This window comes from Anomaloglossus baeobatrachus, chromosome 12 (genome assembly GCF_048569485.1).
Source record: "Anomaloglossus baeobatrachus isolate aAnoBae1 chromosome 12, aAnoBae1.hap1, whole genome shotgun sequence".
NCBI lineage: Eukaryota > Metazoa > Chordata > Amphibia > Anura > Aromobatidae > Anomaloglossus > Anomaloglossus baeobatrachus.
Window position 1 is genome coordinate 13,182,320 of NC_134364.1, and position 18,786 is coordinate 13,201,105.

Here is an 18,786-nt window from a genome sequence, read left to right on the forward strand (position 1 = left end):
AGCAGTATATGGGGCCCTGTGCGGGAGCAGTATATGGGGCCCTGTGCGGGAGCAGTATATGGGGCCCTGTGCAGGAGCAGTATATGGGGCCCTGTGCGGGAGCAGTATATGGGGCCCTGTGCAGGAGCAGTATATGGAGCCCTGTGCAGGAGCAGTATATGGGGCCCTGTGCAGGAGCAGTATATGGGGCCCTGTGCAGGAGCAGTATATGGGGCCCTGTGCAGGAGCAGTATATGGGGCCCTGTGCGGGAGCAGTATATGGGGCCCTGTGCGGGAGCAGTATATGGGGCCCTGTGCAGGAGCAGTATATGGGGCCCTGTGCAGGAGCAGTATATGGGGCCCTGTGCAGGAGCAGTATATGGGGCCCTGTGCGGGAGCAGTATATGGGGCCCTGTGCAGGAGCAGTATATGGGGCCCTGTGCGGGAGCAGTATATGGGGCCCTGTGCAGGAGCAGTATATGGGGTCCTGTGCAGGAGCAGTATATGGGGTCCTGTGCAGGAGCAGTATATGGGGCCCTGTGCGGGAGCAGTATATGGGGCCCTGTGCAGGAGCAGTATATGGGGTCCTGTGCAGGAGCAGTATATGGGGTCCTGTGCAGGAGCAGGATATGGACCCCTGTGCAGGAGCAGTGTATGGGGCCCTGTGCAGGAGCAGTATATGGGGTCCTGTGCAGGAGCAGTATATGGGCCCCTGTGCAGGAGCAGTATATGGGGCCCTGTGCAGGAGCAGTATATGGACCCTGTGCAGGAGCAGTATATGGGGCCCTGTGCAGGAGCAGTATATGGGGCCCTGTGCAGGAGCAGTATATGGGGCCCTGTGCGGGAGCAGTATATGGGGCCCTGTGCGGGAGCAGTATATGGGGCCCTGTGCGGGAGCAGTATATGGGGCCCTGTGCGGGAGCAGTATATGGGGCCCTGTGCAGGAGCAGTATATGGGGCCCTGTGCAGGAGCAGTATATGGGGCCCTGTGCGGGAGCAGTATATGGGGCCCTGTGCAGGAGCAGTATATGGGGCCCTGTGCAGGAGCAGTATATGGGGCCCTGTGCGGGAGCAGTATATGGGGCCCTGTGCGGGAGCAGTATATGGGGCCCTGTGCGGGAGCAGTATATGGGGCCCTGTGCGGGAGCAGTATATGGGGCCCTGTGCGGGAGCAGTATATGGGGTCCTGTGCAGGAGCAGTATATGGGGCCCTGTGCAGGAGCAGTATATGGGGCCCTGTGCGGGAGCAGTATATGGGGCCCTGTGCGGGAGCAGTATATGGGGCCCTGTGCGGGAGCAGTATATGGGGCCCTGTGCGGGAGCAGTATATGGGGCCCTGTGCGGGAGCAGTATATGGGGCCCTGTGCGGGAGCAGTATATGGGGCCCTGTGCGGGAGCAGTATATGGGGCCCTGTGCGGGAGCAGTATATGGGGCCCTGTGCAGGAGCAGTATATGGGGCCCTGTGCGGGAGCAGTATATGGGGCCCTGTGCGGGAGCAGTATATGGGGCCCTGTGCGGGAGCAGTATATGGGACCCTGTGCGGGAGCAGTATATGGGGCCCTGTGCAGGAGCAGTATATGGGGCCCTGTGCGGGAGCAGTATATGGGGCCCTGTGCGGGAGCAGTATATGGGGCCCTGTGCAGGAGCAGTATATGGGGCCCTTGCAGTCCAATATCGCCTCACAATGTACAGTGCCCCCATAACAATGAACCATCATGATATCTGCCAGCCATAACAATGCACCGGTTACATTAGCCTCGGTGCCCCCATAATCAGTAGCCACAGAAAGCACAATAAGTGGCAGTGCCCCCCTAGTGCCCCCATAATGACAATGTTTTCCACTACAGTCCTCATTAATGACTTCGGCCCCTCACACGCTGCGGACTCTCCGGTGTTCTCCTCTCTGGATTCTGGTAGGGGGGCACTGTGCTGATCACTAGTGGCGGAGGTTGCCCCCTGCCATCATATACATGCAATAATCTGGCACCGCTGATAATCCGGCACTGCTGATAACCCGGCACCAATAATAAACTGGCACTGCTGATAATCCGGCACCAATAATAATCTGGCACCGCTGATAATCCGGCACCAATAATAAACTGGCACTGCTGATAATCTGGCACTGCTGATAATCCGGCACCAATAATAAACTGGCACTGCTGATAATCTGGCACTGCTGATAATCCGGCACCGCTAATAAACTGGCACCGCAGATAATCCGGCACCGCAGATAGTCCGGCACCGCAGATAGTCCGGCACCGCAGATAGTCCGGCACCGCTGATAGTCTGGCACCGCTGATAGTCCGGCACCGCTGATAATCCGGCACCGCTGATAGTCCGGGGCTCTGAATTTCGATGCTGGAGTGTGGGAATCTTGCAGTATTATGTGGTGTCTGCAGATCGTCAGCGCTGTGCGGCCCCTGGACCCCGGCCTCGGCTCCACACGTCACAGCGTGTTACCGTCACTCGGGCACATGTGTAACACGTTATGTCCATGTTGCACTCGGGGGCGTGTGACCGACAGCGAGTGTCCTCCCGGATGAATGGAGGCTGTCAGCTGTCATGGCAGCTGCAGGGGGTCAGGGGAACCGCTATGGAGAGGGGGAGCGTGCAACCTCATCACCCTGCAATGTGCGGCCCCTCCACACACGCCTGCTGATGTTTGGTTAGACCCCAGAGCTGAGGGTCCGTCGCAATGTCCTCTTATCACAGATCACTGGGTGTCAGGAAACACAAGCGGTCGTGCACATGGGGCGCAGTTTTGTGACTCGGGGGGGGGGGGGGGGGGGCGCTAATTTTAATCCTTTCATAAAGCATCTTTAGGTTTTCAGCGTCACACAATTACTGCAGAGTCCAATAATCTGCCACGTGGCAGCTCAAAAGGGCAACGCACCGAGGGCGGACTACAAGTACCAGCATCATTAATGAGCATTCGCAGACAGGGGTTTTATTTTGCACTGAATGGTAGTATTTTGAATTTTCCAGGGAACAGTAATGTGGTATAATCTATGCACTGTATGGCGGTATTATCTGGCATCTATAAGTTTGTATTAAGGCGTTATCTGTGCGTTATATGGCGGTATAATATAGTGTTGTATGGAGATATTATCAGGGTGGTGTATGGTGGTATACATTGTATGTCTGTACTCTGGACACCACATTATCTTTGCACTGTATGGTGGTATTATCTGGTAATGTGGAGCACTATTAAATCTGGCATTATAGTAGTTAGGAGCCATTGCTGATGACGGTCCTATTACTTGGATACAGTTTGGCGCTGTTACATGAGCACTTCATGGCGCCATCAGTCGGGTGCTAGAAGACGGTGATATCCAGATACAGTATAGCACTATGTGATGACGTTATTACGGTATTACAGTCATGGCCAAAAGTTATGGCACCCTTAAATTTGTTCCAGAAAATACTTGGTTATTTATTCCAGGGGGCGTGTAAACAAATATTAGGTTGAGGGTGTGAATAATTTTGTCCAATTTGCCTTTTTTCTCCTTTTTTGTGTTGTACCAATAAACACAAAAGGAAATAAACGTGTGTGACAGCGTATATGGCGGTATATTTACCCCTGTATGGCAGTATTTGGGCATGGTTTGGGCCCTGCCTGGTTCTGTCCTGTATGATCATGGTATATGGCGGTATATTTACCCCTGTATGGCAGTATTTGGGCATGGTTTGGGCCCTGCCTGGTTCTGTCCTGTATGATCATGGTATATGGCGGTATATTTACCCCTGTATGGCAGTATTTGGGCATGGTTTGGGCCCTGCCTGGTTCTGTCCTGTATGATCATGGTATATGGCGGTATATTTACCCCTGTATGGCAGTATTTGGGCATGGTTTGGGCCCTGCCTGGTTCTGTCCTGTATGATCATGGTGTATGGCGGGATATTTACCCCTGTATGGCAGTATTTGGGCATGGTTTGGGCCCTGCCTGGTTCTGTCCTGTATGATCATGATATATGGCACTGTTGCGGCATTATTCGTGTACAGTTTATAGTGCTCCATTCTTACCCTCCATCCTCGGGGCCCCCCTTAGTGTTTCGCCCCCCGGACCCCTGCGTGGAGAGTGACATCATCTATACGGTGGGATTCCGGATCATCATATAAAGCCTCATTTTCCAGTGGATCCGTGATCCTTCGTCCCCTCCGGGTTGTGGATCTCGTACCGCGAAGAACATCATATGTTTGCATTTAACTTCAAAGTGTGGTCCCCACTCCCCCCGCCCCGCTGGGACCATCCTCTACGTGCGATCGGTATCTGCTGATGTCACTTACTCCCCACCTGGGCCGCATTATCGCTCCTATACTGTGCACAGCGCGGGCTCCTATATATTGTGCACAGCGCGGGCTCTTATATACTGTGCACAGCGCGGGCTCCTATATACTGTGCACAGTGCGGGCTCCTATATACTGTGCACAGTGTGGGCTCCTATATACTGTGCACAGCGCGGGCTCCTATATACTGTGCACAGCGCGGGCTCCTATATACTGTGCACAGCGCGGGCTCCTATATACTGTGCACAGCGCGGGCTCCTATATACTGTGCACAGCGCGGGCTCCTATATATTGTGCACAGCGCGGGCTCCTATATACTGTGCACAGCGCGGGCTCCTATATACTGTGCACAGTGCGGGCTCCTATATATTGTGCACAGTGCGGGCTCCTATATATTGTGCACAGCGTGGGCTCCTATATACTGTGCACAGCGCGGGCTCCTATATACTGTGCACAGCGCGGGCTCCTATATACTGTGCACAGCGCGGGCTCCTATATACTGTGCACAGCGCAGGCTCCTATATACTGTGCACAGTGCGGGCTCCTATACTGTGCACAGCGCGGGCTCCTATATACTGTGCACAGCGCGGGCTCCTATATACTGTGCACAGCGCGGGCTCCTATATACTGCGCACAGCGCGGGCTCCTATATACTGTGCACAGCGCGGGCTCCTATATACTGTGCACAGCGCGGGCTCCTATATACTGTGCACAGCGCAGGCTCCTATATACTGTGCACAGCGCGGGCTCCTATAAATTGTGCACAGCGCGGGCTCCTATATACTGCGCACAGCGCGGGCTCCTATATACTGTGCACAGCGCAGGCTCCTATATACTGTGCACAGCGCGGGCTCCTATATACTGTGCACAGCGCAGGCTCCTATATACTGTGCACAGCGCGGGCTCCTATAAATTGTGCACAGCGCGGGCTCCTATATACTGCGCACAGCGCGGGCTCCTATATACTGCGCACAGCGCGGGCTCCTATATACTGCGCACAGCGCGGGCTCCTATATACTGCGCACAGCGCGGGCTCCTATATACTGTGCACAGCGCGGGCTCCTATATACTGTGCACAGCGCGGGCTCCTATATACTGTGCACAGCGCGGGCTCCTATATACTGTGCACAGCGCAGGCTCCTATATACTGTGCACAGCGCGGGCTCCTATATACTGTGCACAGCGCGGGCTCCTATATACTGTGCACAGCGCGGGCTCCTATACTGCGCACAGCGCGGCCTCCTATACTGTGCACAGCGCAGGCTCCTATATACTGTGCACAGTGCGGGCTCCTATACTGCGCACAGCGCGGGCTCCTATACTGCGCACAGCGCGGGCTCCTATACTGTGCACAGCGCAGGCTCCTATATACTGTGCACAGTGCGGGCTCCTATACTGCGCACAGCGCGGGCTCCTATACTGTGCACAGCGCGGCCTCCTATACTGTGCACAGCGCAGGCTCCTATATACTGTGCACAGTGCGGGCTCCTATACTGCGCACAGCGCGGGCTCCTATACTGTGCACAGCGCGGGCTCCTATATACTGTGCACAGCGCGGGCTCTTATACTGCGCACAGCGCGGGCTCCTATATACTGTGCACAGCGCGGGCTCCTATACTGTGCACAGCGCGGGCTCCTATATACTGTGCACAGCGCGGGCTCCTATATACTGTGCACAGCGCGGGCTCCTGTACTGTGCACAGCGCGGGCTCCTATATACTGTGCACAGCGCCAGAGACAGCCACAAATCACCGGGAAAGCGCAGAGGATCTGACATTAACGTGCTGCAATGTATATAATGTACATCACAAAGGAAGAGGCTCCCTGCGCACAGACAACGCACAGACGACGCTCCCTGCGCACAGACAATGCACAGACCATGCTCCCTGCCCACAGACAACGCACAGACAATGCACAGGAAACGCTCCCTGCACACAGACAACGCACAGAAAACGCTCCCTGCACACAGACAATGCTCCCTGCACACAGACAACGCACAGAAAACGCTCTCTGCACACAGACAATGCACAGACCACGCTCCTTGCGCACAGACCACGCTCCCTGCCCACAGACAATGCTCCCTGCACACAGACAATGCACAGACCATGCTCCCTGAGCACAGACCACGCTCCCTGCACACAGACAACGCTCCCTGCACACAGACAACGCACAGAAAACGCTCCCTGCACACAGACAATGCACAGACCACGCTCCCTGCCCACAGACCACGCTCCCTGCCTACAGACCACGCTCCCTGCCCACAGACCACGCTCCCTGCCCACAGACCACGCTCCCTGCCCACAGACAATGCTCCCTGCCCACAGACAATGCTCCCTGCCCACAGACAATGCACAGACGACGCTCCCTGCCCACAGACAATGCTCCCTGCACACAGACAATGCACAGACCACGGTCCCTGCACACAGACAACGCTCCCTGCACACAGACAATGCACAGACCACGCTCCCTGCACACAGACGACGCTCCTTGCACACAGACAATGCACAGACGACGCTCCCTGCCTTGAGCTTGGATGAATCGGCCATTAGTGTCTGAATTCCACTTATCAGAGACGATGGTCGCTGCTCTGTCGCCACCATGCTTTACACAGCAGCTCTGCTTACCGTCCTCAGCCTATGTGCAGTGTATTGCCGGCTCGGCCCGCAGTCAGTGTATGGGGCGATGATGATTACTGAATGGTTATAAAAGTAACTATAATCACCAGCAAGAAAAAGACCGATCTATCACATCATCAGATCACGTGTTATATCTGTGAGTAACCAATCACACTGCAGCGTTTGTCATCGGTCACTTACCATTGGCTACTGAGATAGATTACTGCCAATCAGAGCCTTTGCAGCAAACAAACCAGTAAAGTTCAGACCTGATCTGTACATTTTGGATGCGCTAAATCAGAGCTGCCTGACGGGGTGAGAACACACAAAGACAGGTGCCTGGGGAGGGTGGGTGTGCATACAAAGACAGGAGCATGGAGATCGTGGGTGTGTAGACAGACAGGTGCCTGGGGAGGGTGGGTGTGCAGACAGATGGATGCCTGGGGAGGGTGGGTGTGCAGACGGATGCCTGGGGAGGGTGGGTGTGCAGACGGATGGATGCCTGGGGAGGGTGGGTGTGCAGACAGATCAGATGGATGCCTGGGGAGGGTGGGTGTGCAGACAGATCAGATGGATGCCTGGGGAGGGTGGGTGTGCAGACAGATGCCTGGGGAGGGTGGGTGTGCAGACAGATGGATGCCTGGGGAGGGTGGGTGTGCAGACAGACAGGTGCATGGGGAGGGTGGGTGTGCAGACAGACGGATGCCTGGGGAGGGTGGGTGTGCAGACAGACGGATGCCTGGGGAGGGTGGGTGTGCAGACAGATGGATGCCTGGGGAGGGTGGGTGTGCAGACAGATAGGTGACTGGGGAGGGTGGGTGTGCAGATAAACGGATGCCTGGGGAGGGTGGGTGTGCGATAAACGGATGCCTGGGGAGGGTGGGTGTGCGATAGACGGATGCCTGGGAAGGGTGGGTGTGCAGACAGATGGATGCCTGGGGAGGGTGGGTGTGCAGACAGATAGGTGCCTGGGGAGGGTGGGTGTGCAGATAAACGGATGCCTGGGGAGGGTGGGTGTGCAGACAGATGGATGCCTGGGGAGGGTGGGTGTGCAGACAGATGGATGCCTGGGGAGGGTGGGTGTGCAGACAGATGGATGCCTGGGGAGGGTGGGTGTGCAGACAGATGGATGCCTGGGGAGGATGAGTGTGCAGACAGATGGATGCCTGGGGAGGGTGGGTGTGCAGATAGACGGATGCCTGGGGAGGGTGGGTGTGCAGATAGACGGATGGATGCCTGGGGAGGGTGGGTGTGCAGACAGATGGATGCCTGGGGAGGGTGGGTGTGCAGACAGACAGGTGCCTGGGGAGGGTGGGTGCGCAGACGGATGTCTGGGGTACAGATGAAGGACACATAGTATCTGTAATCTCCAGTGGATCTCACACGTCGGGGTCTCTGGGCTGAAACCTGGGACCTTGCTCATATCATTATATTGGGGATTTGGCGTTTCGCCGCTCTTTGTTTTCTCTCCGTACAAAGTTTTTTCTGCAGATTTTGGTGAATTTGTGTAAATACAAAACAATACAAAATACGTCAAGTGGAAATGAAGACTCGTCCCTTCTTCTGATGCGGTTTCCAAAAACACAAACATCAGCGCGGCGGAGACCGGCAGCTCCTCTGTGTGACGGGGGCTCCTCTCTGTGTGACGGGGGCTCCTCTGTGTGACGGGGGCTCCTCTCTGTGTGACGGGGGCTCCTCTGTGTGACGGGGGCTCCTCTGTGTGTGACGGGGGCTCCTCTCTGTGTGACGGGGGCTCCTCTCTGTGTGACGGGGGCTCCTCTCTGTGTGACGGGGGCTCCTCTCTGTGTGACGGGGGCTCCTCTCTGTGTGACGGGGGCTCCTCTGTGTGACGGGGGCTCCTCTGTGTGACGGGGGCTCCTCTGTGTGACGGGGGCTCCTCTGTGTGACGGGGGCTCCTCTGTGTGACGGGGGCTGAGCGTCCACAGCAGATCCACATGGGCAAAGGAGATCTCATTGTGGGAACGCTGCGGATTTGCTGCGGATTTCCCCCTTTTCAGTGACACCCGGTGGATTTACCCTCGGGGCGTGTTCACATTTGGCAGATTTGCTGCGGATTTCAGCTTTCACACTGCGTTGCATAAATCTGCACCCCCCATCTATTGTCTGCGTGGTGTGGATGAGACGCCTCGTACGGATACTGCGCTGTGGACGCTCTGCACAACCGCACGGTGTGAGCGTCCCCCTACAATGAGCTCCCCATCACATGCGCACGGTGTGAACGTCCCCCTACAATGAGCCCCCCCATCACATCCGCACGGTGTGAGCGTCCCCCTACAATGAGCCCCCCATCACATCCGCACGGTGTGAACGTCCCCCTACAATGAGCCCCCCATCACATCCGCACGGTGTGAGCGTCCCCCTACAATGAGCTCCCCATCACATCCGCACGGTGTGAACGTCCCCCTACAATGAGCCCCCCCATCACATCCGCACGGTGTGAGCGTCCCCGTACAATGAGCCCCCCCATCACATGCGCACGGTGTGAACGCCCCCTACAATGAACCCCCCCATCACATGCGCACGGTGTGAGCGTCCCCGTACAATGAACCCCCCCATCACATGCGCACGGTGTGAACGCCCCCCTACAATGAGCCCCCCCATCACATGCGCACAACATGCCACTTACTCCGTCTTGGTGCTGAAGAAATAGCTCCCGTCATATCTCTTCCTGAAGACCCCCGCTCTGTCCGGGTTGGGGGTCTGCGCGGCGGCGGCGGTGGTCTGGAGGGCTCGGGATCTGTGGCGACATGTGTGGAACAGTGAGAAATACTGGGAGTAGGAGAAGCCGATCATCCTGCACCTTGTGCGGAGCCGCTGAATGGAAGCAGATGGGACCGCAATCAGCTGCTGCGCTCCTGATTATTTTTGGCCCTGGGAGGAAACGTCGGGGGATTTCAATGACCATATAAGACAACAATGGGATAAAATCCGCACTCCGGCTCCCAGGGTCCGGGGGTCCCAGGGTCAGGGGTCACCTCCAGCTCATGGGTCACCCGGCCATCACCGGCACACACCATCACTTAGAGGGGTACAAAGGAGAAGCCGGACCTCTACTGATCAGCATCTCCCAAATCTCTGGATGCAGCCTGCAGTGTAAAGCAAGGAGAAGCTCTGTCCAGGGCCATGTATCTAAGAAGACTTGGAAACGCACATTCCCTTCTCATCTAAATTAGAGATACAGCTGCATATATATATGCCGGTACACGCACAGGACACCGCCATGCTTTACACTGCAGGCTGCTCTCATCGTCTTATCACCGATTGGTAATGAAGTCAGGCGAGGCTGGGCATACCTTTTAAGAAAATTAAGTATCACACTCGATAGTCACACACAATAGGCTTAGATACACCAGTTAGTCACACACAATAGGCTTAGATACACCAGTTAGTACCACACAATAGGCTTAGATACACCAGTTAGTGCCACACACATTAGGCTTAGATACACCAGTTAGTCACACACAATAGGCTTAGATACACCAGTTAGTCACACACAATAGGCTTAGATACACCAGTTAGTCACACACAATAGGCTTAGATACACCAGTTAGTACCACACACATTAGGCTTAGATACACCAGTTAGTCATAGGTTTAGATACACCAGTAAGTGCCACACACAATAGGCTTAGATACACCAGTTAGTGCCACACACAATAGGCTTAGATACACCAGTTACTCATAGGCTTAGATACACCAGTTACTCATAGGCTTAGATACACCAGTTAGTGGTCACATGTAGGTGCGTGGCTTAGATACCCCTGTGTCTGTACCGCCTGACATGAGTGCTGGTCCTCAGGGGAGCGGGGGAGGGGAGCCATCCTCTTATAATGGGACTGGGGAGAGGACAAAGCCCCTGCTGCTCCTCCTGGCGGTGCACGTGGTGCCCCCCGACCAGCTGAGTGTGGGGTCTGTGGGGTCCGGGCGCCATCTGGCCTGATCTAGTTTTCACATGAATCGTTGCAGTATTATTTTGCGGATTTTGGCGGTATAATTATTCACAAGTGAAATGTATATAATGAGTAATTCACCTGAAAAAGCCAAAAATCGCCCGAAATTTCCCCGCCCATCTGTCTGCAGCGAGGACCTCTGCTTGCTGTCACTGGATGGAAGCGATCTCCACAGTCTGCACCGCTGCAGCACAGCTCAGGGCTCGTTACAATGTGTCAGTGAGAATCGTCAGCCTCCTCCCTGTTGTGTGGAGGTCTCCATAGACGTACAATGACCCTGGTGGGATAGAGGCGCGGCAGGCCACACATATAGGCACCGGCAGCCTCGTACGTCTGTGTGCATGAGCCCGAACCGTCACCTGCACAGTGTAACGAGACCCACAGCTGTGAACAGATCGCTGCGACATACAGACTGCTCCCAAACGTGACAACTGATGGAGAGGCAGAAGCGAGCCGCGTTGTCACCTCCCATCCCCCGCTCCTTACAGCATTCCCCAGCAGGGGGCGACATTGAGCTCAGGAGACGGCGCCCCCTGCAAAGTGATGTCCATACCGCATTAGCCGTTACCGGCCCTTTAAGGCTGTGTGCACACGGTGCGTTTTTTGATGCATTTTTTAGGTGCAGATTTGTCCCACGACTGAGAGCAAATCCTGATGCAGTGAAGTCTCCAGCGCGCGTCGCTTATTTTTTCCTTTGCAGATTCGGTGCAGAAAATAATCGGCAGCGTCAATTCTTGCAGCGTTTTTTTCAGTCATTGACGTCAATTTAAAAAACGCATCAAAAACGTCTTTCCTCTGCGTTTTGCCAAGAGATATAGAAACACTCCGCGTGTGCACAGAGCCCTACACTGCCCTCCCGGGGTCTCTCACCTGTCACCGGGCTGTGGGGGGCGGTGGGAGGCTCGGGCAGTCCGGCTGGGCGCGGCGCTGGGCTCGGTGGTGATGCTGCTGCGCTGCTTCTGGCCGGTCGGCTGCCCGGGGTCGCTGTCGGCCAGACTCTGCTCGATGGCCATCTGGATCAGCTCGTCCTCGCTCAGGCTGCTGTACAGGCTGTATTCCTCCGAGCCCAGGGTGGCCTGCGACGGCCGCGACGTGGAGACCTGCGCCGCCATATCTAAGAGAAACGCGGAGAGAAGAGTCAGGACCACACAGTGTCACATCAGTATGGTCAGCCTGCTGCATGATACAGCAAAGCAGCACAGAGGATTTCAGGAGCGCGCATAATGCAAGGTCAGAGGGCCAAACAGTGATTATCAGGAGTGGAATCTACTGGGAGGTCACAGACCGCAGGATTCATAGCTGGAGCTGGGTCTCACAGCAGCACAGAGGATTTCAGGAGAACATTATTGTGTTTCTTTGCACTCAGTAATGGTCACTGATCAGCGGGGCCCAGAGATCAGCAGTGACGAGTATGGTCAGGCCGCTTGCTTCTTTGGAGATGCACAGGATGAACTAATGGTATTCCCACCCCTGCCCCATGCGCACCCCCTGGCCCCCATGCGCACCCCTTGCTCCATACCCGCACCCCCTGGCCCCCATGCGCACCCCCTGGCCCCCATGCGCACCCCCTGGACCACATGCGCACCCCCTGGACCACATGAGCACCCCCTGGACCACATGAGCACCCCCTGGACCACATGCGCACCCCCTGGACCACATGCGCACCCCCTGGACCACATGAGCACCCCCTGGACCACATGCGCACCCCCTGGACCACATGCGCACCCCCTGGACCACATGCGCACCCCCTGGCCCTCATGCACACCCCCTGGCCCACATGCGCACCCCCTGGACAACATGCGCACCCCCTGGACAACATGCGCACCCCCTGGACAACATGCGCACCCCCTGGACAACATGCGCACCCCCTGGACCACATGCGCACCCCCTGGACCACATGCGCACCCCCTGGACAACATGCGCACCCCCTGGACCACATGCGCACCCCCTGGACCACATGCGCACCCCTGGCCCTCATGCACACCCCCTGGCCCACATGCGCACCCCCTGGACAACATGCGCACCCCCTGGACAACATGCGCACCCCCTGGACCACATGCACACCCCCTGGACCACATGCGCACCCCCTGGCCCACATGCACACCCCCTGGCCCACATGCACACCCCCTGGCCCCCATGCGCACCCCTGCCCCCATGCACAGCTTTCACTGCAGCATCAGCCCCTCTGTGCATGAAGTGTAGTGCCAGGATGATCACTAGGGGGCGCCATTACACATGTCCCATTAACCTCCCATAAAACCAGGTTGACTGGAAGGAGAAATTACCAAAAAATTTCAAGAAGCTACAAAATATAAAGATTAGAAGTGGTAATGATGTCACATGGTGCGTGTGTGATGTCATCACACTGTATGACTCAGGCCATGGGTGAGCAGAGCTGTGAGGGTATTACGTGGGCACTCTGGAAGGAGGGAGTACTCCTGGGGGCACTCTGGGTGGTTCTACAAATGGGGAACTCTGGTAGTCCAATATTTATAGTTTGACTTTTCCCGGGGCGCTCAGGCTGGCACTTTGCTTGGGGCTCTCAGGCTGGCACTTTTCCCGGGGCGCTCAGGCTGGCACTTTGCTTGGGGCTCTCAGGCTGGCACTTTTTCTGAGGCGCTCAGGCTGGCACTTTTCCCGGGGCGCTCAGGCTGGCACTTTGCTTGGGGCTCTCAGGCTGGCACTTTTCCCGGGGCGCTCAGGCTGGCACTTTGCTTGGGGCTCTCAGGCTGGCACTTTTTCTGAGGCGCTCAGGCTGGCACTTTTCCCGGGGCGCTCAGGCTGGCACTTTTCCTGGGGCGCTCAGGCTGGCACTTTTCCCGGGGCGCTCAGGCTGGCACTTTGCTTGGGGCTCTCAGGCTGGCACTTTTTCTGAGGCGCTCAGGCTGGCACTTTTCCCGGGGCGCTCAGGCTGGCACTTTTCCCGAGGCGCTCAGGCTGGCACTTTTCCCGGGGCGCTGAGGCTGGCACTTTTCCCGGGGCGCTGAGGCTGGCACTTTTCCTGGGGTTCTCAGGCTGGCACTTTTCCCGGGGCGCTCAGGCTGGCACTTTTCCTGGGGCGCTCAGGCTGGCACTTTTCCTGGGGCGCTCAGGCTGGCACTTTTCCCGGGGCGCTCAGGCTGGCACTTTTCCTGGGGCGCTCAGGCTGGCACTTTTCCTGGGGCGCTCAGGCTGGCACTTTTCCTGGGGCGCTCAGGCTGGCACTTTTCCTGGGGCGCTCAGGCTGGCACTTTTCCTGGGGTTCTCAGGCTGGCACTTTTCCTGGGGCGCTCAGGCTGGCACTTTTCCTGGGGTTCTCAGGCTGGCACTTTTCCTGGGGCGCTCAGGCTGGCACTTTTCCTGGAGCGCTCAGGCTGGCACTTTTCCTGGGGCGCTCAGGCTGGCACTTTTCCTGGGGCGCTCAGGCTGGCACTTTTCCCGGGGCGCTCAGGCTGGCACTTTTCCTGGGGCGCTCAGGCTGGCACTTTTCCTGGGGCGCTCAGGCTGGCACTTTTCCTGGGGCGCTCAGGCTGGCACTTTTCCTGGGGTTCTCAGGCTGGCACTTTTCCTGGGGCGCTCAGGCTGGCACTTTTCCTGGGGTTCTCAGGCTGGCACTTTTCCTGGGGCGCTCAGGCTGGCACTTTTCCTGGAGCGCTCAGGCTGGCACTTTTCCTGGGGCGCTCAGGCTGGCACTTTTCCTGGGGCGCTCAGGCTGGCACTTTTCCTGGGGCGCTCAGGCTGGCACTTTTCCCGGGGCGCTCAGGCTGGCACTTTTCCTGGGGTTCTCAGGCTGGCACTTTTCCGGGGTGCTCAGGCTGACACTGCTCCTGGGGCGCTCAGGCTGACACTGCTCCTGGGGCGCTCAGGCTTGCACTTTTCCCGGGGCGCTCAGGCTGGCACTTTTTCCAGGGTGCTCAGGCTGGCACTGTTTCAGGGGTGCTCGGCTGGCACTTTTCCTGGGGCGCTCAGGCTGGCACTTTTCCCGGGGCGCTCAGTCTGACACTGTTTCAGGGGGGCTCGGCTGACACTTTTCTCGGGGCGCTCAGGCTGGCACTTTTCCCGGGGCGCTCAGGCTGGCACTTTTTCTGAGGCGCTCAGGCTGGCACTTTTCCTGGGGCGCTCAGGCTGGCACTTTTCCCAGGGCGCTCAGGCTGGCACTTTTCCCGGGGCGCTCAGGCTGGCACTTTTCCCGGGGCGCTCAGGCTGGCACTTTTCCCGGGGCGCTCAGGCTGGCAGTTTTTCCAGGGTGCTCAGGCTGGCACTGTTTCAGGGGTGCTCGGCTGGCACTTTTTCCCGGGGCGCTCAGGTTGGCACTTTTCCTGGGGTTCTCAGGCTGGCACTTTTCCTGGGGCGCTCGGCTGGCACTTTTCCTGGGGTTCTCAGGCTGGCACTTTTTCCCAGGGCGCTCAGGCTGGCACTTTTCCTGGGGTTCTCAGGCTGGCACTTTTCCCGGGGCGCTCAGGCTGGCACTTTTCCCGGGGCGCTCAGGCTGGCACTTTTCCTGGGGCGCTCAGGCTGGCACTTTTCCTGGGGCGCTCAGGCTGGCACTTTTCCTGGGGCGCTCAGGCTGGCACTTTTCCCGGGGCGCTCAGGCTGGCACTTTTCCTGGGGTTCTCAGGCTGGCACTTTTCCGGGGTGCTCAGGCTGACACTGCTCCTGGGGCGCTCAGGCTGACACTGCTCTTGGGGCGCTCAGGCTTGCACTTTTCCCGGGGCGCTCAGGCTGGCACTTTTTCCAGGGTGCTCAGGCTGGCACTGTTTCAGGGGTGCTCGGCTGGCACTTTTTCCCGGGGCGCTCAGGTTGGCACTTTTCCTGGGGTTCTCAGGCTGGCACTTTTCCTGGGGCGCTCGGCTGGCACTTTTCCTGGGGTTCTCAGGCTGGCAGTTTTTCCAGGGTGCTCAGGCTGGCACTGTTTCAGGGGTGCTCGGCTGGCACTTTTTCCCGGGGCGCTCAGGTTGGCACTTTTCCTGGGGTTCTCAGGCTGGCACTTTTCCTGGGGCGCTCGGCTGGCACTTTTCCTGGGGTTCTCAGGCTGGCACTTTTTCCCAGGGCGCTCAGGCTGGCACTTTTCCTGGGGTTCTCAGGCTGGCACTTTTCCCGGGGCGCTCAGGCTGGCACTTTTCCTGGGGCGCTCAGGCTGGCACTTTTCCTGGGGTTCTCAGGCTGGCACTTTTCCCGGGGCGCTCAGGCTGGCACTTTTCCTGGGGTTCTCAGGCTGGCACTTTTCCGGGGTGCTCAGGCTGACACTGCTCCTGGGGCGCTCAGGCTGACACTGCTCTTGGGGCGCTCAGGCTTGCACTTTTCCCGGGGCGCTCAGGCTGGCACTTTTTCCAGGGTGCTCAGGCTGGCACTGTTTCAGGGGTGCTCGGCTGGCACTTTTCCTGGGGCGCTCAGGCTGGCACTTTTCCCGGGGCGCTCAGTCTGACACTGTTTCAGGGGGGCTCGGCTGACACTTTTCTCGGGGCGCTCAGGCTGGCACTTTTCCCGGGGCGCTCAGGCTGGCACTTTTTCTGAGGCGCTCAGGCTGGCACTTTTCCTGGGGCGCTCAGGCTGGCACTTTTCCCAGGGCGCTCAGGCTGGCACTTTTCCCGGGGCGCTCAGGCTGGCACTTTTCCCGGGGCGCTCAGGCTGGCAGTTTTTCCAGGGTGCTCAGGCTGGCACTGTTTCAGGGGTGCTCGGCTGGCACTTTTTCCCGGGGCGCTCAGGTTGGCACTTTTCCTGGGGTTCTCAGGCTGGCACTTTTCCTGGGGCGCTCGGCTGGCACTTTTTCCCAGGGCGCTCAGGCTGGCACTTTTTCTGGGGTTCTCAGGCTGGCACTTTTCCCGGGGCGCTCAGGCTGGCACTGTTTCAGGGGTGCTCAGGCTGGCACTTTTCCTGAGGTGCTCAGGCTGGCACTTTTCCCGGGGCGCTCAGGATGACACTTTTCCTGGGGCGCTCAGGCTGACACTGTTTCCGGGGCGCTCAGGCTGGCACTTTTCCTGGGGCGCTCGGCTGGCACTTTTCCTGGGGCGCTCGGCTGGCACTTTTCCTGGGGCGCTCAGGCTGGCACTTTTTCCGGGGCGCTCAGGCTGGCACTTTTCCTGGGGCGCTCAGGCTGGCACTTTTCCTGGGGCGCTCAGGCTGGCACTTTTCCTGGGGCGCTCAGGCTGGCACTTTTCCTGGGGCGCTCAGGCTGGCACTTTTCCTGGGGCGCTCAGGCTGGCACTTTTCCTGGGGCGCTCAGGCTGGCACTTTTCCTGGGGCGCTCAGGCTGGCACTTTTCCTGGGGCGCTCAGGCTGGCACTTCTGATGGGAGCATCCTGGCTGTTGCTAATCACGGCAGATTGTAGTGAATGCTATACATCGGCTGGTGGCACTGGACCCTTCCAGCAGTCACTTGGGGGCATTTTGATTGGCACTATCCATTGGGGCACTTTACCATGTACTGATTATGGGGCATAAACTATGAGGGCATTATCTCAGGTATTTTTACTTGGAATCACAGTACCTGGCACTATAAATGGGGGCACTGGTTGGCATTATTTACAGGGTACTGTTATTGGGTCATTATGGCGGCCGGACAATTCGAGCCTCATTCACACAGTTGTGGTGAATCGCCACTTGTCAGCGCTAAGGATGCAGAATGCCCGAGTGCAGGTGCCAGCTGCTGCCATTCATTATCAGGTTAGCCCTGGCACAGTGATCGGCGTCTGCAGCTCTGCAAAGGTCAGATAATTTTATATCCCGGCATCATGATTTCCAATGTGCAGCTCTTTCCAAATAAACACCCCCCACCCCGCTCGTCCCATCTGTTTACCCGGACGCCCCAGTCAATCTTGTATCAGCCTGTCACATGGAGCGTCAACACAAGAATCCGACCCCGGCACAACATAAGCATCAGATCCCCACCTCATCATGCCACATGCACCCACATACAGCAGTACCATGCCATGTGGGTAAAGTTCCTGCAAAAAAAATTGTGCACCCCCCAAGAAGTGGAAACTGGGGTTCCCTTTCCTTAAAAAACATGTTAGTTTATACAGAGTAGCAAATAAATCTGCATTGAGAATATCAGTTCTGTTCATGAACCAGGAGGCTCAGGATGAATCAAGCTATAGGTCTTGCCTATACAGACGATTGCTGCAATACATGGAACTGTGCAAAGACCCGAAAAATACAACAAGAATGATCATTAATTACTATTAATATTATTAATAATAAGGAATGTTGCAAAGTTTTCACAAATTGACACCATTATGAACTAAAATAAATCTATATTAAATGGTTTAAATGAAGATTAAATTGATCCTGATTAACAAAAAGTAATAAACAGCTTCTAATACCTCAGATAAAATGCGAATTACAGACCCAATGGGCAGAGATTTCAGGATTGTTACATTGTATTTGTAAATACACGTTGTTTTATGCATTATCTGGTAGATTGGCTACAGTGTTTCAATAGTCGTACATGCATTACCTGAACAAGAAGAGCCCTGAATCGGGGGGTTCACAAGCTTCCTCCAGACCCCTCGGCTGCAGATCTTCTGTGTGGACCTGTGTCTGGACCTTTCAGTGTATTTCTGGAGCAGCACATGATCAGAAGTGACAAGCCACAGAGTTCCTCAGCCCTGGATCTCAGGTTTCCAGAGTGGTGATTGCAGGACCCCTCTCCCCCTGTTACATCAGCCTGCGGCGCGGACCCCTGGGCACGAGCTCCACAGACTGGCACAGGGGCGAAACCTGCCAACGCTTCACTGTTTATCTGCCCTGAGCAGGAGCCCATATATAGACATTACTGGGAGAGAACCAGGAACTCTGTGTATTCCCCAATTACAGGGCCCTGGGGGACCGGCCCCCTGAGAAAACTAAACCCATTGTTCTGCAGTCAGAGGAGAGGTGATAATACAGACTACTAATTGCCAAGAGGCAAGAAAAAACTGAACTATAAGACGAATATTAAAAAAATGCTTAATCT

The 18,786-nt window shown here is 56.8% G+C and overlaps 1 protein-coding gene across 1 annotated transcript in view; it reads right to left on the reverse strand.

Annotated features, from left to right (window-relative positions):
* Window positions 1-18,524, reverse strand: part of ASB2 (ankyrin repeat and SOCS box containing 2) — a 44,553-nt gene extending 26,029 nt beyond the window's left edge. Inside the window, exons 1-3 of the mRNA XM_075330620.1 lie at window positions 18,289-18,524; window positions 11,724-11,967; window positions 9,531-9,641 (exon numbers count right to left, since the gene is read on the reverse strand). Of these exons, the coding sequence (XP_075186735.1) occupies window positions 9,531-9,641; window positions 11,724-11,965 (353 nt within the window). The 5' untranslated portion in view covers window positions 11,966-11,967; window positions 18,289-18,524. The remainder of the gene's footprint in view (window positions 1-9,530; window positions 9,642-11,723; window positions 11,968-18,288) is intronic.
* Window positions 18,525-18,786: the final 262 nt, after the last annotated feature.